Genomic DNA, 25,823 nt, shown 5'->3' on the forward strand with positions numbered 1-25,823 from the left:
ATCCTGAAGAGTCGCAGCCCGACTGAATGACATTTATTCCCTCGAAACAACGGGTTTGGGCCTAACTACACATATACTTACAGATATATCTCACCTAAGGGACCTGGATGGTGGTTTGCGAATTTCGTCAACCACAACAATATATATATATATATATATATATATATATATATATATATATATATATATATATATATATATATACACATACATGCTTTCTGACTTGGATGAAATTTGCTGGACAGGTTTGGTGTGTGACGAGGCCAAATTGTTTACATTTTGGTGAAGATTCGGATCCGGATCCGACTACTCAAATTTTTAAGTGATTCTTCACCATTGATATTGCCAAAAACGAAATATAGCACAATATCTCAAAAAGTTGTGGACGGATTCGCACAAAATTTGGTGGACATGTTGGGTGGGTGATCAGCAAGAAATGATTCAATTTTGGTGAAGATTTCGATCCAGATCCGGGCATGATAATTTTTTTAAGTGATTCTTCACCATTGAGAGATAAGGCAAAAACAATATATAACATAATGTCTCACAAAGTTGCGTACGGATTCGGACGAAACTTGCTGGACATGTTGGTTATGTAGCAAAGACCAATTGATTCAATTTTGGTGAAGATCCGAATCCGAATCTGGATACGAGTTATTTAATTTTAAAAGTGTTTCTTCACCAGTGAGAAAAAAAACAAACGATATAGTACTGTATAGCAGGGGTGGGGAACCTCTGGACTCCGGGCCGTATATGGCTCGCGAGACCGTTTGATCCGGCCCGCGAGGCAATTCATAATATGGAATGGGCAAAGCTGAGAAGTGAACATAGAATTCTTCTTACATTCGCTTCTTAAATATATCAAATTAAAGTCTTTTTTGCTATGAAAAAATAAATATTACCTTAACATTACCTTCACAACAACAACTACACCGCCTAAAACAGGATCTCATCTGAAAAAAAAAATTCCTCAACATTACCTTCACAACGACAACTACACCACCTAGAACAGGATCTCATCTTAAAAAATAAATACCAGAAGCGAACGTAGTATTCTTCTTACATTCGCTTCTGATTTTACCTATAACTTGTTCACAACTGTATACGCAATTTCCGGTTACTTCGGCCTGGATTCGGGATCAGCGATCAAATAATGTAAATCACGATAAAAAAATATTTTTTGATGATGCAGGAGATATCTTCATTAAAATCAGTGGAGGAAATATACACTATATCTGATATTATTTGGGTCTTTCATGTCTCCGACGATGCCTTTATCTCCCGGCATTCATCATTCCCCATGAAAAAAACCGGAAACAAAAAATAACCAGAAGCAAAAAAAAAACGGAAGCAAAAGGGTCATAGCCAACTACACGGATTCCAAATTGCCATGGTATTGTGTTGTTGTTGTTGTTGTTGTTTTTTCCAATTCACTCATGTGCATGCATTAAGTAATATTCACAAGATAGAAATAAAACCCAATCGTGTTTATACACCGCACAGCGTTTAAAAACAACTGGAAGCAAAAGGGTCATAGCCAACGACACATATTCCAAATCGTCATGGGTATTGTGTTGTTGTTGTTGTTGTTGTTGTTGTTGTTTTGTTGTTGTTGTTTCCTATTCTCTCATGTGCGCGTGTTAAGTATGAAGGTAACTTCGTTCGCTAAAAATAAACAAAAGCAACCTCAGAAATACAACCCCAAAAAAACCTCCAGACGGCGAAAAAAGTAAATTAAACGGACAGCTGTCATCTGTCTGTTTCACGTTCAGGGTTAGTGAATGCAGCACGTGCGTAACGTAATGTGTGATCGCGTAATCTCATGTCATCATTTCATTCAGTATATGCAAACATGGCGACTAACAAGAAAAGAAAGGTAGATGCGGAATGTCACACTTTCCAAGAAAAATGGGAAAACGAATATTTCTTTGTGGAAGTAAAAGGCAAGCCAGTATACCTAGTTTATCGGGAAGCGCTCTTGGTGATGAATAAGTCCAACCTCGAGCGTCATTACAGCTCGAAACATGCTAAACTGGACGAGTTGAAAGGACAAATGCACTTGGATAAAGTTAACACTCTTCGGCGGAGTTTTGGCGCTCAACAAGCAGTCTTCATAAGACCACAATCTGACCGAGACAACACTACGCATGCTAGTTTTGTGGTGAGTGAGCTAATCGCTAAGAAGCCGATGCCGCATTCAGAAGGAGAATTTGTGAAGGAGTGCCTTGTTGCCGCTGCGGAGCTGTTCGTACCAGACAAAGTAAAATTGTTCCAAAGTGTCAGTTTGTCTCGAAGAACTGTCTCAGATCGGATTACTGAAATGGCACAAGATATTGAGAAAACACTAAAGGACACCGCAAGAGATTTCCAGTTTTTCTCTCTGGCCTGCGATGAGACAACGGACATAACAAACACCGCCCAACTAGCCATTTTTCTGCGGGGGATTACAGCTGAGTTTGATTCGAGCGAGGAGTTGTTGTCTTTGCAATCCATGCATGGCACCACCAAAGGTGAGGATTTGTTTGAGCAAGTTGTTTTGGCTATGAACAAATTCGAACTGTCTCGATCGTCTTAGTCTCGATCCAAGTGAGTTTGTTGTATGCCACTGTATCATACACCAAGAGAATCTGTGTGCACAGTCCCTGAAGATCAAAAATGTGATGACAACTGTCGTTTCCACCATAAACGTCATCAAAAGCAGAGGGCTGAACAGCCGCCAGTTCAAGGAGCTACTGAGTGAACTAGAGTCAGAGTACGGAGATCTGGTTTACCACTGTGATGTGCGGTGGCTGAGTCGCGGAAATATGCTCACACGGTTTTACTCACTGTGAGAAGAAGACAGTTCATGGAGATGAAGGGGAAACCTGTCATGGAACTCAGTGATAGCAAGTGGCTGTGTGATTTGGGCTTCATGGTGGACATTACCAAGTACCTGTCAGAGTTGAACGTCAAGCTCCAAGGTCCCAACCAGCTTCTCAGCTCTCTGCAATCAAATGTGAAATCATTTGAAGCTAAACTAAAGCTGTGGCAAGTGCAACTGGAAAGGGGAAACACTGTCCACTTTCCCACTCTGCAAGAACAAAAGCCTGCTGTGACATCTGAATATGCTGCTGAGTGTGCAAAACTCCTCCAGGCATTTGGAGAGAGGTTCCAGGACATGAAAAGTAAACAAAGGGAACTGAACATATTTGCCACGCCGTTTAATGTGGAACCAGCTGATGTGCCTGACAACCTACAACACGAAATCATTGATCTGCAAAGCAATGACGAGCTCAAAGCTAGGTACAACAACCTCCCTTTGCTCGAGTTCTACAAACTATATGTACATGCTGAGGATTTTCTCATTCTGAGGAGACATGCATGAGACAGAATGAAAGGTCTTCTTCCAGAGGATTGCTGATAAAGTAGATGGGGATGTAGGGGGGGGGGGGGTGGGTTCAAAACAGTCCTGTCGGAGAGACATAGTGAGAGTGTGAAATTTGTCAGGATTGAAACAAATGTTCCAAGTGATGGACCAGCTTGAGATTTTATCCAGATCTGCAAAGAGCGAAGAAGCCACTGCTCGCCGGTCTGAGGGATGACTGATGGTACGGCAGAGGGTGGAGTTATCAGCAAAGAGATAAAGTGGATTTTACATTGAGTCTGAGAGATCATTGAAGAAAACCAGAAAAAGAACAGGGCCCAGAACACTGCCTTGCAGAACTTCAGCCTGGACAGGAAGAGGGGCTGAGAGAACTCTATTTAGAGCCACATATTGGCTGCGACAGGAGAGGAAGTCTGTGAGCCATGAGTGGAGATCGCCTTCAATACCATATGAAGAGAGTTTGGTGAGCAGGGCAGGGGGCCAGACCGTGTCAAAAGCACACAATATTGTTACGAATCTGGAAGCCATTTTCACACAGACAGACAACAGCCCCCACAGCTTAGTTATTTCAATAAGTATGTGTTTATAGTTTGAATCCATCTCCTATGTCTAATGGGAATTTCGTGTGTGCGTTGCGAGTTATTTTATAGTCAGGTTTTATACATATACAACAATAACAATAACAACAACAACAACAACAACAACAACAACAACAACAACAACAACAACAACAACAACGGCACCGTCCAACACTCGACCCGGTCGCCATTGCTCAAGTGTTTTTGGCTGAATGCGTGGGCGGAGCCTCCATCGCCTCAGATCGAGGCTCCACTCCGAGGAAGGGCATGGGACGTTTCCTCCAGCCAATGAGCGAAGGGCGAGCATCGCACGTGCGCCCCAGCCAATGGGAGGCCAGCATGCCGAAAGCTACTCCAGAGTATCTTTGGGGGGCGGGCCTCTGAGATGCCTCGACACATCCCCCGAGAAGCCTCGTCCAATCAGGAGGCTGACCACCTCTGGGGCGACCCCGCCCAGCCAGATGGGATGTTCGTCCCTCGTCCAATCCGGAGGCGAGTACCTCAGAGCATTTTCCTTCGACCCGTGGGGGAGGGGAAGGATAAAGAGTAGGTGGCGAGCCGTCGAGAATGGAAGGTTGGCCCCGTCGTCGAGAAAGAGGAGAAGAGAAGGTTCGCCCCATTGTCGAGAAAGAGAGAAAGTCTCGTCTTGCCTACTGGCGTCACGTCTGGTCCGTTCCCATGCTGGCTGGCATCCATGGCGTCGTTCCTGGTCCCTGGTGCTTGATGCTGCTTTGTTGGCGGCAGGTTCGAGTCCTCCTACCGCACGAGGCAGACAGGTGCAAGAATAGGCCCTGCCTTCAGCTCACCTTCCCTCTCGAGCCGAAGGGCCGGAAATAGACCATTGAGGGTCATTTATTTTTGTGTGTGTGTGTGTGTGTGTGTGTGTGTGTGTGTGTGTGTGTGTGTGTGTGTGTGTGTGTGTGTGTGTGTGTGTGTGTGTGTGTGTGTGTGTGTGTGTGTGTGTGTGTGTGTGTGTGTGTGTGTGTGTGTGTGTCCGTGGGTCCCATCTTTAAGTAGGATTGATTAAGTGTTTTTCATTGTACATTGTTTGCTTTCTTTTATTCGGATAACTCTGCTCTTTGTGTGTTCCCCTCCCCGATTATTGTTTAAAAATAACCCACCACGTTAAATGTTCCAGCTCATTTTCTGTGCTTTCTGTCATTGACCCAGCACGGTGCGTATTGAGAAATAGTAAGGCCGTTGGTGCCGTAAGTTGTCATTGGGACCGGCGCGGCTCTGGTAACTCCGCTCGGTTACACACGGATCCGAGTCGATAACTGTGACTCGGTTCGGACAGAGTCAGCCAAGGGTGTGATTTCCCCGGTAATTTGACGACGTGGGTACTTCGGTATATTGAAACTTGGCTATTGACTCTACACCACGCCATCAGAGAATTGGCGATCACTGTCCTTTAAGTGGCCCGTCGACTCCGGAGTGACGACCTTTTAATTCTGGGTTTTCGGTGGGAGACGGCTCTACTGCTCCACCTAGTGGTCATTTATCGCCACCGAATCCCAGCCCACAACAATATGTCTCGGGATATGGCTCTGATTTCATGTCTGCCATTGAGTACCTCCATCCATTGATGGGAGAGCAGAAGCAGCATGTCCAGGGAAGAGTGACCTGGTCTGAAACCCAATTGATGATCGGATATCAAGCCATTGGAGAAGAAGCATTTAATGTCAGAAGTAATGATGGATTACATAACCTTTCTGATGATCGGGAGAAGGCTGATTGGTCTGTCGTTGAAGAGATCTGTTTTTGCACCTTTTTATTCAGGGCAGTAATGTTTGCTGATTTTCAAGCAGATGGCAGATGACCTTGAGTAAATGAGAAGGTAAATAGAACAGAGAGAGGGTGAACAAGGCCAGAGGAGCTGGTTTTTAGGACAGGTGGGCTGATGCCGTCTGGACCGGTTGCAGAATCTGAGTCGAGGTTTGACAGCAAGCTCTCCACTTTACCAGAAGAAAAGGACACAGAGTCAAGGAACAGCTGGATGTGACTGAGTAAGGTTGGTGCAGAAAGCGATGGGTTTCGGACACAAGATTTAGATGCAAACACCGAGTTGAGGTATTCAGCCTATTCATTTGCAGTGTCACCAGTGGGGCCATTTGAGGTAAGGGAAGGGATGGAGGAGGGACATACGCCAGAAACAGATTTAATTCGATGCCACCACGATTTGCAGGAGGGAGAGAGGTTTGAGAGTTCAGACTTGAGATTAGAAAGATGTTGTTTTCTGACTCTCCTGATGGTAGACACACACTTGTTCCGAGCTTTATGGATGGAACTGAGATTACCCTCAGTCGGGTTGGCTTTCCATGAGGAAAAGGCAAGTTGTTTCAGGACAACTGCCTTGCCACAAGCTTCAGTGTTCCATGAGCGGGAGGAAGGGTAGGACAACTGATGATGAGAGGGGATAAGTCTGTGCATGAGAGAGAGCAAGCTTCTTTGGAAGAATTCTCAGGACGAGGTGATGTTGGAGAAAGTAGTGATGGGAGACCAGTCTCGAAGTTTTATGGCTGCTGGAGACCCTTCCAGTCAACCTGAGTGAAATGCCAGACTCGACGGTGCTGAGATTGTTCTCCAATGACAGCCAGAGAGATGTCCACTTTGACAAGCACATGGTCAGAAGAACCAATTGGAGCGGAGGAAAAACAGCGGATATTTTCAGGGGAATTTGTCAAAATCAGATCCAGAAGAGATGGAGTTCTATTGGTTGAGATCAGGGTCAGGAAATTGACTGATTGAGTCAGTCCCAATGAGTTGCAGAAGTCCTTTGCTGAAGTGTCATGGTAGGGGAGAGAGGTACCCACACCCAGCCAACTGGCATGATGACAATTGAAGTCACCACTTAGGAAGATAGAGTTCTGATGAGTGGATAGAAGTTGGTCCATGTTTTCTGATAGTGAGGTGTAAATGTAGTTATCGCTGTTTGGTGGATGGTGCAGCACACATATAACATGAGGTGGGAGTGGAAGGGAAGATGTAGCCAGAGGTATTCCTGGGGGTGTGGGGAAGTGAGAGCAGTGCATGCAGAGTGAGGGATAGAGTCTTTAATGAAGAGAGCAATTCCTCCACCAGGAAGACGTTCAGGTCTCTTATACCGGAGGAGGGAGTAACTATGGAGTGACACTAGGGAGTCAGAGATGTCTTGAGGGAGGAAAGTTTCTGTTGGGCAGATTATGTCTGGTTTGTCAGTGGCAACCTGCAAGGAAAGATCTGTCAGGTTTGAGCGAAGGCCCCAGATATTTTAGGTCCACACTGTTAATGAAAAGGGAGGGGAGGAGGCTTTGGATGTAGGGGAGGACAAGGGAGGAGGGGGTGGGGAGGCAAGGGGAGTTGCTGAAAGAGTGTGGGGGATTGCAGAAGAGCTTGGGCAGGTGGGTGGATGAGGAGGAGAAAAGGCTCTTTGGTGCTAGGTTGAGGTGCAGTGGGGAGTAATAATAAAGGGGGCACAAGGCAGTTGAATATTTGACGAGGTGGAGTGATGAGATGGAAGAGAGAGGGCAGGGGAAGCAGGCAGCTTTGTGAATGTGAGGTGGGGGGGCAACTTTGAGAAGGATGAGTGAGGGGGTGAATGGAGGGAGAAAGGTGAGTGGGGAGTGTTGAGGGAGATGGGTGAGTGGGGAGTGTTGAGGGAGAAAGGTGAGGATGGAGTTTTTGAGAAAGGTGAGAGGGAAGCTTGGAGGGGGAAGAGTGTGATGGTTGCTTTGATAGGGAGGGTTGAGAGGGGTGAATTGCCACTGAAGTTGGAAAAAATATGATTATTGATGGAAAGCAAACGTGCATACCAAACTGGGGTTTTAATTTTTTATAGTTCAGAAATGTGACTAAAGACAATGAAATTGTGAAATGCAATGAAGGTGACTTGAGAGAATGGAGAGAAGCATTGCAACAGTTGGACTTCTTAGACAAGGTATGGAGGAAAGGTCGAATTGAGAGCAGTCTGTTGAAATAGAAAAAGTCGTGAATTATGATACAGTAATGAGAACCACACGTGTGAAAGAGGAGGACAAAGCATTATTTAAGACCGTTTTTATTATTATTATTATTATTATTATTATTTTATTTTATTTTTTGATAAAGATTGTATCGAGATTGCATCAGATTAGGTAAAGGAAAGGTTGAAGAAAAAATCGTGAGGTGAATGGTGGATTTGGATTTTAAATGCCAAGGGTAGAACAGATCCAGCAGATGCACGTGGTTACGGGAGGTGTATGTTTAGAAGTGAATTTAATTATTTATGTATTTACTTTTTTAATAAGTATTGCATAAGATTCAGAAAAGGAAAGGTTGAAGTGAAATTGTGGAGGTGTATGGTGAGTTTGGATCGGTAAACGCAGAGTGAAGCTGATAATTCAATGAAAAGTACGTGGTTGAGAGATACCTGGTTACAGGTGGTGTATAGTTCGAAAGGATACAAGGAAAATTATTATTTTTAATGGAATTTTGAAGATTAGGTAAGATTTGGGAATGGAAGGTTGGAGGAAGAAATCGTGAAGGTAATGGTGAGAGTTGGTCAGCTCAAATAGAAAAAACATGGTGTGCCAGCAGAAGGAGAAGGAGAAGGAGGAGAAAGAAGAAGAAGAAGAAGAAGAAGAGGAAGAAGAGGAAGGATCAGTACTCATGGGTATGGAGGGAGAATGGGTTGTTGTTTTTTTGTGATTTAAAAAATTAAAGACAAGAACCAGAGGGTATAGTTGGGAGGGATAGATGGGGGGTGGTGGGAAAAGTGGAGAAAATAGGAATTGATGGTAATAGCGAGAGAATACAAATATAGATGATCGTACACCTCGGCAGGAAGGATGGCGAGGCCTCAAGGAACCTGATAAAAGAAGGTTGATGAAAAGTCACAACATAGCACGATTTTTTTGAAACAAAAATGAACTTGGACCCCACAGTAAACATGTAGGTGATAAAATAAACAGTTAAAACTTGACATATAACGACTGGAAACTTAATTTTGAGAAAGTTGGCCGAGACCCTTGAGAGAAGCAGCCATGCCTCAAACCTGGAAGCGGAGTTTTTCAATCCGTTGATTGAAAAATATTGAAGAACTGGTGGGGAAATTCAAACTGGAAATGGTGGGAGAAATCAGGAAAGGCAAGGTAAGTAATATTCATAAAATGTACAAGCACATATACTCATACATTCCCATTATCCCCTATGTGATATACCCACCATTGGATCCTTAAAATAATTACTTAGCACCTCTACTCAAATTGATCCAGACACCTAAATAAATGTGAGAAAGTGCAGAAAGAGGGGTCAGAAATAGTAGTGATAAAGGGGTAGTAAGCGGTCTTTCACATGCCATGATGCACCTTCCACAACCCCAGCTATGATTGTGGTCACCGCAATGCTTGTCGGTTTGGGTTTGCCTCCCGCGCACTCCCTCTCAGATTCCTTCCTCCACTTCATTAGTGCCCCGGTTGTGTGGAGACCATGGATGTTCTTGGGTTGACTATGATGTACTGCTTAGCTGAGTGGAAATCTCATCCTGTCTTGTGAGGCGTGGCGGGCAGTTCAGTGTTGGTGTTGAAACAGTCAGGGAGAGATGCATCACATCAGGTTCGATGTGGGCTTCCATTAATGAATTGCAAAAAGCTGCAGAAAGGATGAAACAATGAGTTGAGGAAGAACAAAGATAGAACAGAAAAAGAATAAATAAGAATATGAAAGTTGGAAAGGAAAGTCTGGAGAAAGGTGGAAAAGAAAGAGAGAGAGTGAAGGAGCGATTCTGTAATCTCATTCCAATCTACCCCAAGCTTCATGTGCGAGATCTCCCTCCAACTGCTTTCTCTGATCTCCCCTGAACCATTTGAATCTGCTGCGTCTCACCCTTTAATTTGACCCCCCCCAACCTCATCTCGTGGCTTGCAGGTCCCCCTTGGTTCGGGCTGGTGGAAGCGGCCAGGGCCCCCCTTTGATGATGATTGGCTGGGTCTTCGCTTTCTGCCTAGCAACGCAGTTTCTTTCAGTAGGGGGGGGACTTTTGCTGAGGTTCTATCCAGTGGGCGTGGTGGGGCGAGAACTCACCACCAACCTGTCAAGGGTGAGGGATTGCTTTAGCTTGGATGGAAGGTTAGCGAGGCATGGGTTTTGGGAGCAGTGCAACAAATTCTCTGCTGAGATGGATACAATAATTTATTGTGTGTGCCATGTGCATGTGTTGTGAGAAATAGTTTGAGTTGAGGATGTGCGGAAAGGAAATAACAAACTTATTCTAACCCACATTCACAATGCATGCCTATCCTCATGAAAATTATGTATTCTTAATCAGAAAACAGAATACTAAGGCATAACTAGCGATAAACTTATCTGCATGTGCTTTATATAAAGGTGTTCTTGGTGACATTGGTTAGTCTTTATCGCACCTGTCTGTCCTTGCATGACCATGGGCTTAAACTATTTACAGCAACATGTTTGTATTGCCTTAGCAAATTGGAATGGAAATTGATTATGCTTTACAAGCATTTAATAATGCAATTTGAAATGGATTAACATAGAACAACTCATGAGCCCTCTAAATATAGCAAAAAACGAACAAACAAACAAAAATTTTAGTGTTTCCTCCCCTCTTCCATCACCTCTTTCCTGTTCATTCATTCCCTTTATGTTTACCCACTATCCGTTCTACTTTGCTCTCCCATTAGCTGTGCTCCTGTAAAGAAAAATAAGAAAAACAATGCTCTCAAAAAGTTATTCTCAAGACAAACTGGAAAAAATGCATTCTGACCTCTTTCTCACATATTTAAGGCATTACAACTGACACATTTTAAAACTTTTTTGGTAACTTATTTTTGATTCAAAATTCTGATTAAAATATAATGTTGAATTGTGATCGTTTGATGCAACACTAAACATTTTGAGTTTTCCAACCTTCATTCAGGATGAATTCACAAGTTGTGCATTGGGTTTTGACAATGATGTTTGCCGTTCAGGAAATTAATAAAGACGTCACACTCTTTAACAATATCACACTAGGTTATGACGTATTTGACACATGCTTTGCAATATCAAAGGTTTTAGAGAATAGCTTTAAGTTTTTGGAAAAAAATCTCATGTCATGTGAAGCTTCAAAGAATCCATGTTCACCCAATATAATCATTGGACCATTTACTTCAGAAGTTGCAAAGTTTATGAGTCCTTTTTTCAACATTTTTTCCATCCCACAGGTACATTTATTCCTTTTAAAATACAATTTGAATTTTTAAAAGCATTGGAAAGATTGAATGGCAAAATTTATTTTTGGGAAACGCTTCCTTAATCTTGGATTTACCGTTTCTATTGAAGGTGGCTTATGGCTCTTCCTGCAAGTGCTTTTCGAACAAGAAGGAATTTCCTAACTTCATGCGCACTTATCCTAGTGACAGTAACCAAGCAAATGCTCTTTCCAGCTTGGTAAAACACTTTGGGTGGACATATCTTGGCACCCTAGGTGTGGATGATGAATATGGGAGAAACGTGATTGCACAATTCATAAATGAGGTGGAAAAAGAAGGGGTCTGTGTTGCTTTCCGAGAATCCTTCACACAAAATGAGAAAGCAATGCTGAAGGAACGTGTTGGTAAGAAATCAGGAAAGGTGAAATAATGTATACATCCCTAAACCTATTCCATTACGAAAAAAAATGATGATGCCACACCATTTTGTGTTACTACACTCAGTCAAATTGTATCGTTGAAAACCATTTATTCATTGGCCAGGCGTTTTTTTTAGACCAAACGCTATTTTATTCCATATAAGGGTCTCGTCTCATGAAGGAACTAAATGACAATTCATGGTAGCAGATTTACATGTAGATTAAATAACTAATCTTGTAGGTGAAGGTTAGTGTTGACCTGTATCAACACACAGGTTCAACAATGGATAAAAGCAACAGGACATTTATTGAAGTATGCTCACCGCCATGGGAAGCAAGGAGAAGCTGATATTTCAGAAGGTTTGAACTTTCAAGCCAAAGATGTCAGATTCTCCTTCCCATGGAGGTTAGCTTACCTCGATAAACATTCTTTTGATTTTGGCCAGTAGAAAACACTAAAATAAGAAACAATGGAGCAGAGAGAAAACAATAATGTGAAAGAATCCGCATATGTAGAAGAGATCATTGATGTACATGAGGTAATACTGGGAAACCAATTTGAAAGATGAATTGAGGAGGAAGACAATTCCAATGAAGACAGAGACATAATTTTACAATCAACAATAGGGGGGCAAATTACTGCGGGTGGAAGGCAACCACATCGTTTTTGGGAGGGTATGTAGGTGAGGGGTTCTTGGGGGACATTTGCACCCTGGATTGGATAGGATAGGAAAGGAGATGGCAGAGATGGGGGAGGGTAGGAGCAAGGTGAGATGTAAGCTTCTATAAAATTGAATCCACCAACGAGCTGGGAGAGTGATAGTCCCTGAGAATCCAACTCCTGTCTTGAGATGCCAATGATGCAGAAGGTCTTGTTTTCAACAACGTCAAGAGGAGCAATGTGGGAAGCAGGAGCACCAGCTTTACAGAGTCCCACCCATGTAGTACACTTGAAGCGGAGAGCCAAACAATATGGAGCTTTTATGAAAGCCTTATGCACCTTGATGAGCTCAGTGGGACTCAGCAATTGCTTAGCTCTAGAACTAGAGAGAATTCTGAGATGGTGACTAGCCTTTGATGCCAGGTTGGAGATATGATTCTCCATCAAAAATATATGGCAGATAGTTAGGCCAAGGAGTTAGCAGCACTGCAACTCTTCCAGTGACTGTTCAGAAAAATGGATTGGATAGTTTGAATACTGATCCTTGTGATGAAACGGTGTAAGGAGAATGACTTTTCAATAATGAACATCCTCTTCAAAGTAGCTGACCAGTGTCTTGTCTTATCCAGGCCTGATGAAAATGATTCAGGCCTTTCACAAGTGTGACGTACCATTCCGCACAGGGTAGTCATAAGCAATTTGTAAAGTTGTTTTTCAAGAAAATCAAATAAATCTATCATGGAGTATGGTCATACACCATATGGAGGGATGATGCAGGAAAAAGATGGCTGCCGATTTAAATGTGTACACAATGATAGGCTTATAAATGACTATAGAGTGAAGTCATAAGCATTTAAAAGCCATATCTTTTATTCTCGAGAGTTTTCTGAACTACCAGACTTAAAAAGATACCAGAACACACCACGGAATCACCACATTGAGATATCACTAAACGCCAATTTATATTTCTTCTTCTTAAACAGGTAGTAAAATAATTTAATAACAGAATTGGATTTAATCCATACCAAAATAACAAAATATCAAAACACTAAGCATTTTATTATGTTTTTTAAATGATAAGCACATCGTTTTGCGGATGTCGTAATCCACATTGTGGACTGAACCAAAAGCCAGGATTGAGGGGGGGAGGAGGGTAGAATGTACCATAAGCCTAATTTAATAACATAGATGGATTTAATCCATACCAAAAAAAAAAAACATGAAGCATTTATTACTTTAAAAATTGCAGAAACAAGCAAAAAAGAAAACTAAACATTTATAAAAATGAAAAAAAAAGGATGAAAATTTCAAAATCCAACCAAACAAGGTAGGAATGACGCCATTTTCGATGCCTTAATGAGGCACTACAATAATGGAATACCATCACGACATATTTTGACATTTTGCTTTTGTTGTGGGATTGTGATGGATGAAGAAGAATAATAATAATAATGAAGAAGAACAATTAGAATGACACCACAATCCTCTTCTGGTTAAGCAGCACAATATCTTTTGACGTTTTTGCATGAGTGAAAACTGGGTGTTTAAGTTAATGTAAACACCCCTTTTGAAGATAATGAATGGCCTTATTTAATTATCCTTTATCAAGGCCAATCCTTGGTCACCTTGCTTGGGTCTTAATTCGCCATTTTTTGGTCCGCTCAACAATGCCTTAACTTTGAACAGGCCGTGGCGGGGTCTTAATGATTAAGTTGTTTTTTTCACTTTCCTCATTCTTGTCATTGAATGCCTAATCATCACATCTACAAATCTCTGGATATATCACAATGCTTATAAATGCCCAGAGAGATCAGCGTTCGTGGCTTTATTTCATTTCTCCTACAGTGAGCTCCATTGCGTTTAGCATTTCTTCAACCTATTTTCTGTGCACTTGTGTTACTTTTATTATGGAGTATTTACTCTCTCTCTCTCTCTCTCTCTCTCTCTCTCTCTCTCTCTCTCTCTCTCTCTCTCTCTCTCTCTCTCTCTCTCTCTCTCTCTCTCTCTCTCTCTCTCTCTCTCTCTCTCTCTCTCTCTCTCTCTCTCTCTCTCTCTCTCTCTCTCTCTCTCTCTCTCTCTCTCTCTCTCTCTCTCTCTCTCTCTCTCTCTCTCTCTCTCTCTCTCTCTGTGTCTGTGTCTGTGTCTGTGTCTGTGTCTGTGTCTGTGTCTGTGTCTGTGTCTGTGTCTGTGTCTGTGTCTGTGTCTGTGTTCACCCAAGGCTTTCACCTTTTCTCCCGTAGAGGCTTCTCATCATGCCATCTTCCTGACAAGGCCTTCGGCATATATTTGCAGTCCTCACGGACTTGCTTGCTTCCTTCAGTCATTGCTCATAGAATGTCATGTGGGAATTCAATAGTGGCCAGAAATTACTACAATTACAATGTATATACAGTAAATAGGTGCATCAATGTAAACAAATGGACATAAAATTGTTTATTCTGTTTATGCTACTCATCCACAGGCCAAGTAATTTCTGATTCAACTGCACAAGTTATTCTATTAATCGTTCATAACAAAGATGTAATGAGCATTGGTGAACTCTTTTTGTCATACAACATCACTCAAAAACATTTGCTGGCAGGCATTGCTTGGATGACTTCACCAATAATGAAAAGTCCACGTTATGCACGTATATTTGATGGAATCATTGGTTTAGAATTGGAACAGGGCATAGTGCCTGGCTTGCAGGATTATATTTCACGACAAGTGACAGAGATTTTGAAATATGACAGTGACAGAGCAAAAGTGTTAGGATCAATGTGCAATGTCAATCAGAAGACTCCAAAAGGTAATTACCCCACGCATGTGAAGCAAAACACGGGGTTAAGCAATTGGTTCATGTATGTCCTGTCTGTCTTATCAGTTTATGATTAAGGAACAAGGGATTCAAATTGAATGTTATATTTTGAATGTGAATAGGAAGACGAGTCTTGTGTTTCACCGTAACTTGGCTCAGAATTCGTCCAGATCACACATATGTAGAGAGGAATGAGCTAATTTCTTTGCTCTGGTTGTCTAACTGACAGTCAAAGAAAATTGAAAATAATTCCAAACAGGAAACTTACTGTTTTTAAGGACATCATAAAGGACCCAAACAACAGGCACAAATAAGAATGTATCGTGTTAGATAAGGTGATGTAATCGACACTGAGGAAAAATGGCAGTAAAACCGGAATTAATTTAGTGATGACTTTTACAATCTTTATTTTATTGAAATTGAATTATGTTTGAAGAATGTAGAACACAAATGGCCTGTCAAAACACTTCCAAGAACCTCCGGTTTTGCTGTAATTCAATTTAAAGCAGGTAAAAAAGACATAAAATGTCGTATCCCCCATTGTTTTAGTAACTTTTCTTTGTGGAGTTAAAGGGCTAGCCCATATTTATGCACAACTGAAATGGCCACCAATGTACCAGTCAGCCATCTTTGATGAAATCCCAAAATAAGGTGAGGGGCACGTGTATGTCATCATGAACTGTGCTTGTGCCAAGTTTGAATAAAATCGGACCATGAATGTCTGAGAAATGATTGGGGACACATTTGAGTAACAAAATGTCCACCAGCTAGCCATCTTGGATATGATCTGAAAAAAAAACGAATGACGTGCTTATGTAATATAAGCCTCATTCCTTATCTGTGTGCCAAGTTTGAATAAGATTGGTAAATGCATGTCAGAGAAATGGTTGAGGACATGTTCGTCACAGTTTTTTTTTTTTTTTACAACTAAAATGGCCACCAGTTGACCATTTTTTATCTGATGTCAGAAAAAAACGAGGTGCATACGTATACTATCATATGTTGTCTTTCTGCCAAGTATGAAGAATATCAGTTCATACGTGTCCGACATATAATTGCAGATGCACGCATGCACAAACGGACATGAAAATCGAGACCAAATTCATAAGATCCCTTTTCAGACAAAGTCCAACAGGGGCTAAAAAAAGAGGTTCAATGGGGTGGTGTGTAATGGTGGTGTTTGGGACTCCTCCTGGAATACTTACATATCACTAAACTTATGGATTTTGTTATAACTATCATTAAAAGAATTATTTTATTAAAAATGAAGTAACTCTGCATAGGATATCATGTTCTGTAATCTCTAGTTAAGAATGGTTTTGAAAATAAAAACAAAAGTTTTTACAAAAGGAATAATATATTAATCACTGGATTTCACAGCTTTTTTGCAATATCAGGTGAGTCTAAATGCATGTCAGGGTCCTTTATGATTAATGGGAGCATTGCACAGAGGTAGCACACTTTCTTTTGAGATTTATATTCTTAGTTTAATTTTTGGCTCGATGATAAACTGGCATCTTGTTGATTCATATCCAGGGCGTTTCAACAAAATATGTGCCATCCCTTAGATGGACGTTAATTTGGAGACCCAGAGGCTAACATAAGTTGGTGGATGCTAAATATGATGGATAAAGAGTCGGTAAGCTAGTTGGCCAAGTTAAAATTTCTGATGGCTAAAGACAGATGTCAGGTCTGGCCAGCTGGTTCATAAAAGACTTGAGTTTGGAGCCCACACACTATGAGCCATACTTTGACCCCAATTTAATGGAAAATGGCATCAAGGGGACACAGTCAATCTTTAGGGTGTGCAGCATGCTTTTTTCTTTGTAAGGAAATCGATAGTCATATGTATATCAAACTATTTATGTTCTATAAAGTGTGACAACAGAAGTAACAAAACCACAAACATAATTTTCAAACCCTGTCAACTGACACCTGGGTGAATCTTAAATTTTTGATCTGCAAGCAGAAATTATTTTGACCAAGTAAGTTGATTCGACAGTAGCCACATATTTTCAGGTGCACTATCATGATTATAGCATCCCACGAACATTACTTATCTATTTCCTCGATTTAATGTAGTTACTAATCTGATTTGAGAAAAATGACAAAAAAAATTCAATCTGGAGAAAAGTGCTACTTTTCTGAGCGTCATGGCAATTCCATGTTTACACAAATACATCCCAGCTACCTCTGCTGAAGTGCATATTTCAGCAAGACACACAAAAATTCAGCATGACATAGGCTGGTTGGGGTATTGAAAATTCCCTTCTGCTTGAACATCACAACCTTGGCATTCAAAACGAAAATCTATAAAATAAAGACAAATATGTTGGCTCCTCACTGAGCCTCATTCTCTTTTTTTGACTAAAACTACAAGGATTATAACCAATAAGGGATAATCATTTGGGTTCCACATGAACTCGTCTCAGAGATGTTTACTTGTGACATGAGTAGCAGTACTTTGGGGCTTCTGGGGCACCCCAAAAATTTACAGGTAAGTGAGTGGGAAAAATTATGGAAACTTATTGATTGACACCAAAATCCTCCCAATTTCCCTTATTTTACCTCCTTTAGACCCCACTTTCAACACTTTTCTTCCCCAAAGTTTCGCAAAATCTTCCTCCACTTTTCACCATATTTTCACCAAATTCCCACTATTCACCATTTCTAATCATCCTCATTTTTCATCAAAAATCATCATATTTTCTTGATACTCAAACAGTGAACCAACAAATATTTGTTCATGTTCTATTTCATGGAATAGCTTAATTTTATTCGAACACTCATCACCGTCAAGTATATTAACACACAATATACCTGAACTTGGTTCTCAGTTGAGGTATCTTTGTTGAGCAGAGATAAAATGACAAACCTCTGTTAATGCTCATATCCGAGCACCTCCTGAGCTACATATCATTCTGAGATTGGAGTAGATTATTTCCTTCGCATTCTGCGAAAGGTTATGTTTTGGTTGGCGTTATTTATTTATTTATTTATTTGTAATCTTGTGATTCGTATAACTCAAAAAGTATTAAACCGAATTGCATGAAATTTGGTGGGATGATTGGTTATTAGCCAGGAAGCATTCGATTAGATTTTGGGATCGTTCGGGTCAAAGGTCAAGGTCAAGGTCACGAAAAGGTCAAAATCGTCTTTTTACGATAACACGGTCAATTTTTATTCAATTTGCATGCAACTAATGCCAAAATGTTCAGAATTCAACGCCTCATCTTGTGATATGCAATATGACACAATGACGCCCATACTCTTGTTACCGGTTAGGGGTCAAAGGTCAGGGGGGTCACGACCTTGAAAAATATGCGGTTTTTGTCATAACGCGGTCAATTCTTGTCCGCTTTACATGAACCCAGCACCAAAATATTCAGAATTTAATGCCCAATCTTGTGACACAATGACGTCATAACACATGTCACCGGTTGGGGTAAAATGTCGGGGGGGGGGGTCACGCTCTTGAAAAATATGCGGTTTTCGGCATAACTCAGTCAATTCTTATTCGATTTGCATGAAACCAGCATCAAACGAGATTACCTTCTCTTGTTGAAACGTTGTATTCACCGAGCTTGCAAGTGAAGACTCGCCAAAACGACATGAGTTGATTGTTGTTTAGTCCGTATCCCCGAAAGTCGGGGGGGGGGGGTCATGACATTATAGATATGTGGTTTGTGTCATGAGACCATTCATATGAAACCAGTTCCCCACACTCATACCAAGAACAAAAAAGTAGTGGCGGCGAAGGTATGCGCTCTATGAGTGCCCGTTCTAGTTTCTCCATTGATTTCCTGACAACCAGCAAAGTTTTCTGTCCATTCAAGGATGTTTTTTTTCTTTACATCCTTAAACTTATTTGTTTACTTTACATCCTCAAAATATTTATTCGCTTATTTGTTTTGTCAACGTTTTTTAGTTATTTCTTCAATAAGGCTGATTTGATATTCCTCACATTCATTATGTTTTCCATTTAAATACCAAGGCTGTGATTTTCTCCACTCTTTAGTTTGGTTATTGCTTGATTTGATCATATATACCAGTAAAAGGTGGCATTGGCACATTAAAATCCCCCAACCAAATTTTTCTGCTGCATATCTTAACACATGTATATCTTAACTCTGACGTGTGTGTGTGTGTGTGTGTGTGTGTGTGTGTGTGTGTGTGTGTGTGTGTGTGTGTGTGTGTGTGTGTGTGTGTGTGTGTGTGTGTATAGGACCAGCATTAAAAATGCTGTGGTAGCCCTTTTGGTTAAGGGTGCCAGTCACTCTGTGCAAGTTGCCGACTCTGGATCCAGCATAAGAGCCCCAGATAATCACGCATCCTCCTCCATGTTTGACAGTTGGTGCCACACACTGAGGAACCATCCTTTTGCCTACTCGGCGGCATATAAAAACCCTGTGTGATGAACTGAAGATTTCAAATTTTGATTCATTGGTCCAGAAGACCTTCTTCAACTTTTCAGTGGTCCACTGGTGGTGCTTCATGGCCCAGGCAAGCCTCTTTTTCTTATTTTGCCATCTTAGCAATGGCTTTCTGACTGCCACTCGACCTGTCATACCTGCAGCTCGAAGTCTTCTCATCACAGTTCAAACTGAGACTTCCTTACTTCGAACAGTGTTAAGCTGTGCTTGAAGCTGCTGTAGTGTGAGCAGCCTATCGCGCAAGCTGTTGACTCTCAGAAACTTGTCTTCTGATTGTGTTGTGGCTTTGGGTCTTCCAGACCTCTTCCTGTCAGAGTTTCCTTCAGTTTCCAAGTGCCTTTTGATGGTGTAGGAAACAGTACTCACTGACACCTTGGCCTACTTTGCAATTTCTCCAAAGGAAAGACCTACACTTTTAAGGGTTATAATTGTCTGTCTGTCTTCCTTTGTTAATTGTCTTTTTCAAGCCATTATGACAGCAATATACTATTTGCTGCAGTGCAATATTGTTCAAGGAATGCTTCAGAGGGTGTGGCAACACAGTCTATTCTAATACTGCTCATATAGAGACAGAGATTTTGTTACTAATAAACAAAAGTTGGGACACCTATAGGAATTGTTTGTATCAACTTTCAAGGCTTAATTTACTTACATTTCTGCAGAACAGCTGCAGTTGCTAACCCATTACTTGTTCACTGAAAAGGGTCTTTTTAACAACTCTAAAATTTACATTATTTTTCAGTTTTTGCTGACCTAAACATTTTTTTAACCTCTGGCAGTTTACCGCTTAGTTTTGTATGATTTCAAGTTATTCACGAGATTGAACTGGTTAGATTTCAGTAAAAACTGGAAAAACTGTGGTGTTGTAAAACTTTTGACTGGTAGAGTGTGTGTGTGTGTGTGTGTGTGTGTGTGTGTGTGTGTGTGTGTGTGTGTGTGTGTGTGTGTGTGTGTGTGTGTGTGTGTGTGTGTGTGTGTGTGTGTGTGTGTGTGTGTGTGTGTGTGTGTGTGTGTGTGTGTGTGTGTGTGTGTGTGTGTGTGTGTGCGCGTGCGCGCGCGCGCGCACACAAGCCTGGTGTTGGCGCAGTGGTTAGGGCAGCGGCTTGGGATCCAAAAGGTCCTGAGTTCAAGCCCCGTTGGGCCACTGAATTAATACACCAGGAGGTTGACTCAGCCTGTCATCCTTCCGAGGTCAGCGAAATGAGTACCAGTATACTGGGCCGATGTATACCCTGGTTAAAAAAGGTGTACCATATCCCTGTGTCGTAAGAGGCGACCAGGGTTGCGTCAGGAAGGGCATCCGGCGTAAAACATTTGCCAAATCACTATGCGGATCACACGGATGATCCGCTGTGGCGACCCCTAACGGGAGCAGCCGAAATAAGAAGAAGATATATATATATATATATATATATATATATATATATATATATATATATATATATATATATATATATATAAATATACACACAGTCATGCGCCACTTAATGACAGGGATATGTTCTGAGAAATGCGTCGTTAAGCGATGTCATCATTGTGTGAACATCTTGGAGTGTACTTACACAAACTTTGATGGTATCGCTGACCACACACCTCGGCTATATGGTATAGCCTATTGCTCCTAGGCTACAAACCTGTACAGCAAGTTACTGTACTGAATACTGTTGGCAATTGGAACACACATCCAAGATAGATGGAAGACGCGTAAGTTTTACCTATGTGCTGTTCATGATGGCCATGGGTGTTGATAGCGGCTGCTTACAATCTTCTCTCGCATCGATTATAGAATAATGAATAAATAGCGTGATTATCTTCTGTGATTATCTTCTAATTAATGATAATAAAAAAATATAAAAAGGAAAATAATTCTTTTAGATTTACACCAAAAATGAATTACTTTACAAGATTGATTAGAGAAATGAATGTAAAGTATGAGGGTGATAACACACCTTTCCTCACAAGGGAAGAAACTGAACGTATTTGAGAAATGTTCAAAGGATTGTTGTTATATATTATTCACGATTGTCATTTTCAGGGAAATATCAACACAAGATATTGTATAAATAAAATAATGGATGATGTTGAAATTAATTCCTAACTTCGGTTAAAATATAGTTTCTAAAAAAGCAAATAATAAATTAAATAACCTTTTTTCCAAATATATAAATGAATGATTTTTTACCCATTTGGGAAAATAAGGTAAAATTTAAAAATCATAAAAATCTTCCAAATTCATTAAGATGTCTCATAGTTGGTTCAAGCGGATGTGGAAAAACCTGCTTACTTTTAAAGATGCTCCTGACTCACAACTATTTAGATGATGATAATTTAATAATTTTCACAAAGACGAGTTTTCAACCTGAGTGTCAACTACTCTCACAAGGTTTTAATGCTGGTCTTCAAAAAGAAGATATAATCGGTTTATTTAAACTTCAAAACAATCTCAATGATTATAACATTGAAGATATAATACAACTATTTTGTGATACACAGAGATATAAAAATAAATCAAAACTGATAACTGGTATTCTTAGTGATAATACGGATGATATACCTTCTCCCCAAGATTTGGATAAATCAAAAAAGAACCTCTTTATCTTTGATGATTGTGTTAATGAGAGAAACCAAATGGTAATGGACAGCTACTACACAAGAGGGAAAGATTCTTCTTGTAATTTTATTTATCTTAGTCAATCATACTTTCAACTTCCTCGTCGTTCCATCAGAAACAATGCTAATACTTTTATTTTATTCAAGTTAAATTCAATAGATATAAACAATTTTTGGAGAGATAATTGTTCTACATTATGTAGTAAAAAGGAATTTGGGGATTACGTGAAGCACACGACTGAAAAATAAAAATATATTGTTGTGAAACAAGATGAGATATTAAGGGATATATGTTTTGTTTTATAAACAATTACATGTATAAATGACAACTATTATTATAAATCTTGTGGGTAAATCTCCTTCTGGAAAAAAACCTTCATAAATCAAGGTTCTTGTATAGTACAAATGAGAATATTGTAAATTTACTTTAAAAACACCCCGTGATACGAATTGTATCAACAACAACTAGAGCAATAAGACCTGGAGAAGTAAAAGGTGAAGATTATCACTATATTTCAGTGGAGCATCTTATGTGATTGAGGAATGAAGGTCAAATATTTGAGGAGGTTTCTCTTGGTACAACAAAATATTCACATTGTAAGAGTGAGTTAAAGAAACTAAAATCTGGTGGTCTTGCGATATTAGAAACTAATCAAGAAGGAATGAGACAAATTATTAAACATCTGAGTGGGGTTAAGATTTTATCATTCGGTTTTGATGTTGATGAAGAAACGCAACGCAGATGTATGAAAAGCAGAGGTGCAAGTATTGGTGAAGAAGATATTTCAACTCGTATTAATGTTAATAAAGAATTTGATGAAATATTTAAAGAAAAGGATTTATTTGAACACATTAACTTGGATGATGAAGTAAAGGAAAATTTCCCTGTTGATCTTTACAATTCATTAAATGATATTTTCCGAAAATTAAATGGATGTGAAAGAAAGAGCAATAAGATTTAAGAAACATCAAGAGTTGGTTTCAACAGTTTTAAAACAACAGGAAGACGTAAAGAAGAAACGCAGACAGAAACTAACGGGTGAAGAAGCATTTGAAAGAAAACAAGATAAAATTTTTACACCACTTTTAAAAACTTCCCAAGAAAAAATTATAGATGTTTCCACAGTTCCCACAATAGAATATACTCCTAAAAAACTTCAAATGTTAAAAGATTTCAATCAAATGACAGAGGAAGAATTAGATCATATAGGAGAATTAGAATATGATGATGAAGGTTTATTTCAACATCTTTCGGGATTAATCAACTCCCTGATTATATTGTTACGTTTGAGGGGGGGTATGCATTCAAAGGGTAATTAGGATGTTTAATTAGTTATGGCATGCTGTTCGAGTGTACCAGGATCTTGATGTAATAAGTAGCAATTCAGTGGTGATAAGTTGTCTTATAAATGTCCATTTCTTCAAGGGGGAAATGATAATTGTCACGTAATTAGATAGGGATACGGGATAGGGTAAGTGTGTCTGCGTAAACCCCTTTTAGTATTCCCTGGAGGCTTGCCCTGACGTCACAGGACAGTGCTGCGGATGGCTCCGCCCCGTGATCATGATTGGCGGAAGGCGACGGCGGAGGGCCAATAAACGGCTCGATTGGAAGTGACGAGGACTCGAGGATAAAAAGGCTCTGTTCGGGGAAAAGGCGAAGAGGAAGAAGATCGGGACAGAAAGACCGTTTTGGTGGAGGTTGTTGTGCTGGGAGCGTGCTTTTTGTTGGGCTGATTCGATCCTGGTTTTCATCGTGTCTCGAGGCCTTGCTGTGCTTCGTGCCTCAGCTCGGTTTGCTCTGGGGTTCTGCTAGCTCGGAGTACGGGGTCGAATGGCGGGCGGACCTGCCTCCCTCTCCTGCTCGCAACTTGGCGCCAGAACTGGTTCCCTGGCGGCTGTGAGCGGACTTGGGCCAGGACCAGGAGGTCGACAGCACCAAGGTGTCTGCTGCCCCTGACGAGCGCAACGCCAGCTCGTCCGACACCAATCCAGGGACTGTTGCGTCCACACCACGGGCCAGCCTGACCACCAGGACCAGCTACGTTTTGTGTGTGTGTGTGTGTGTGTGTGTGTGTGTGTGTGTGTGTGTGTGTGTGTGTGTGTGTGTGTGTGTGTGTGTGTGTGTGTGTGTGTGTGTGTGTGTGTACCTGGCGCCTTAGAGGGTTTGAGATTTGTATATTCATTGGAATTGTCTGTGTTTTCCCCACGCCCGAACCCACACCACCATCCCGTCGAATCTCCCCGGATCCCTCTTTTTGCCGAGTCTTGTGATTTCTGGTTAGAGAAATAAACGTTATCAACTCAGTGAAAAGCGACTCGTGCCACCTTCCTCGTCCCTTTTGCGGTAGAGCGATTGAAACTGCCATCTTTGGGTTATAGAAATAAACCGCCTCCATCGTTTCGGCTCATTCTACGTTGGCGGGACTGTTCAAGTCCCGTGGACGTCACATTGGTGTCAGGGTGTTGGATGTTTGAACCCCTCAAAATTATATTTGGTATCGGGAGAATATACCAAGATTAAAATCTCGCCACGAATTGAAATATAAAATTACTACAGAAAAGCGCGCGAGCGCGGGAAAATTTTGGTGGGATTTTTCAAATTAAAATTAATTGGCGGCAAACGGGACTTCTGCAGCATGGCAGATGTGCAGATGTTTGAGGAGGAAGGCCACGTGTCTGGCAGCGAGTCGGGGGAAGAAGGGAGAGACGGGGGCAGGGTTGGAACCTTCCCCATTCCGAGCGTGGACCGTGCTTCATCGCCCGTAACGGAGCCGGCAGCGCCGGAAACCGGCACGATGACTATCTGGACAATGTTGGAACATTTAATGAGTGCAATTACAGCACAGGGGGCAAAAATGACAGATCAATTGGGGGTAATGGGGCAACAGTTGGGTGCACGGATTGATTTAATGAGGGATGAATTGGGGGGAAAGATGGAGAAAATGAAAACTGAGATGCAGGAGTGTGTGGATGTTAAATTGGGAGAAATATAAAGTAAATTCGAGGATAGATTGGAGGAAACAAAGGTAGAAATTACATTGGAGGGGGAAAATATACGGAAAAAATTGGTAGATAAAATTTATGCAACGAACATTCGGGTTGATAAAGTGGATGAAAGCCTGGAACGTCATCGTGCCTGTGTGGATGCTCGTATGCAGCTGCAAGTTGAAGAGTTGCGAGAGCTGAGGAAGCAAGGGATGAATTTGGCGGAGGAGGTAAAAGGATTGGAGGCTCGTTTGGACGAACAAGATAAAATTATGAGCCAAGATGAAGTCTTGGATAAAGGCCTGGTAGAGCCGTCTTTTGTAAGTAGAGTGTCCGGGTTGGTTGAGGAGCAGCTACAAACTCGCGACGGAGCCTTGGAGGAGGTTGTGCGGGCCCAGAGGATCCTGTGGGAAGTGGTGAATCGGTCCATTCAACGTTTGGAACAGGAGGCAAAATTGACCCATGAGACCCTCACCACAAAACATCTTTGGCCACAGTGGGCTCCGAAATTGGATACGCAGCCACAAGCGTGTTTGATCCCTGGGCTGGATTCGGACAAGGGAGAAACTGAGAAGTGGGCCACCGTAAAAGTGGTCCCCCTGGTAAATTTTGACGGGTCAGGGAGCCTTGAAGCTTTTCTGACGCAATGTGAGTGTATTTCCCGACTAAACGGGTGGAATAAGTGGGAACGTACAGGGAATTTGGTGGCAACATTGCGGGGACCAGCCGCAGATGTGTTAAACGTGATTGCGGAGGGGATGTTGACCAGCTCCCACATTTGCGAGGCGTTGAGCCGTCGGTTTGGGT

At 41.3% G+C, this 25,823-nt stretch overlaps 2 protein-coding genes across 3 annotated transcripts in view; both read left to right on the forward strand.

The window, feature by feature from the left end:
• The first annotated feature begins 1,852 nt into the window (after window positions 1–1,852).
• On the forward strand, window positions 1,853–2,831 carry LOC147035065 (general transcription factor II-I repeat domain-containing protein 2B-like). The gene is made up of 2 exons (XM_085862333.1): window positions 1,853–2,510; window positions 2,623–2,831. Exons 1-2 carry the CDS (start codon window positions 1,853–1,855, stop codon window positions 2,829–2,831), a joined length of 867 nt encoding a protein of 288 aa, XP_085718459.1.
• A 1,608-nt stretch (window positions 2,832–4,439) lies between these two features.
• The window catches only part of LOC147035066 (uncharacterized), a 143,244-nt gene continuing 121,860 nt past the window's right edge, over window positions 4,440–25,823 (forward strand). For both annotated transcript variants that reach the window (XM_085892893.1, XM_085892972.1), the window contains exon 1: window positions 4,440–4,718. In XM_085892893.1, the coding sequence (XP_085749019.1) occupies window positions 4,510–4,718 (209 nt within the window). In that variant the 5' untranslated portion in view covers window positions 4,440–4,509. The remainder of the gene's footprint in view (window positions 4,719–25,823) is intronic.

This window comes from Eptatretus burgeri, chromosome 1 (assembly GCF_056783735.1).
Source record: "Eptatretus burgeri isolate ZD-2024b chromosome 1, Ebu_testis_v1, whole genome shotgun sequence".
Classification (NCBI taxonomy): domain Eukaryota; kingdom Metazoa; phylum Chordata; class Myxini; order Myxiniformes; family Myxinidae; genus Eptatretus; species Eptatretus burgeri.

Excerpts from the sequence above, each read along its gene's own strand:
- LOC147035065 (XM_085862333.1), top strand. The coding sequence starts at position 1,853 with ATGGCGACTAACAAGAAAAGAAAGGTAGATGCGGAATGTCACACTTTC. Across the intron at positions 2,511-2,622 it reads CATGCATGGCACCACCAAAG|AGAATCTGTGTGCACAGTCC; the intron begins GTGAGGATTTGT and ends TCATACACCAAG.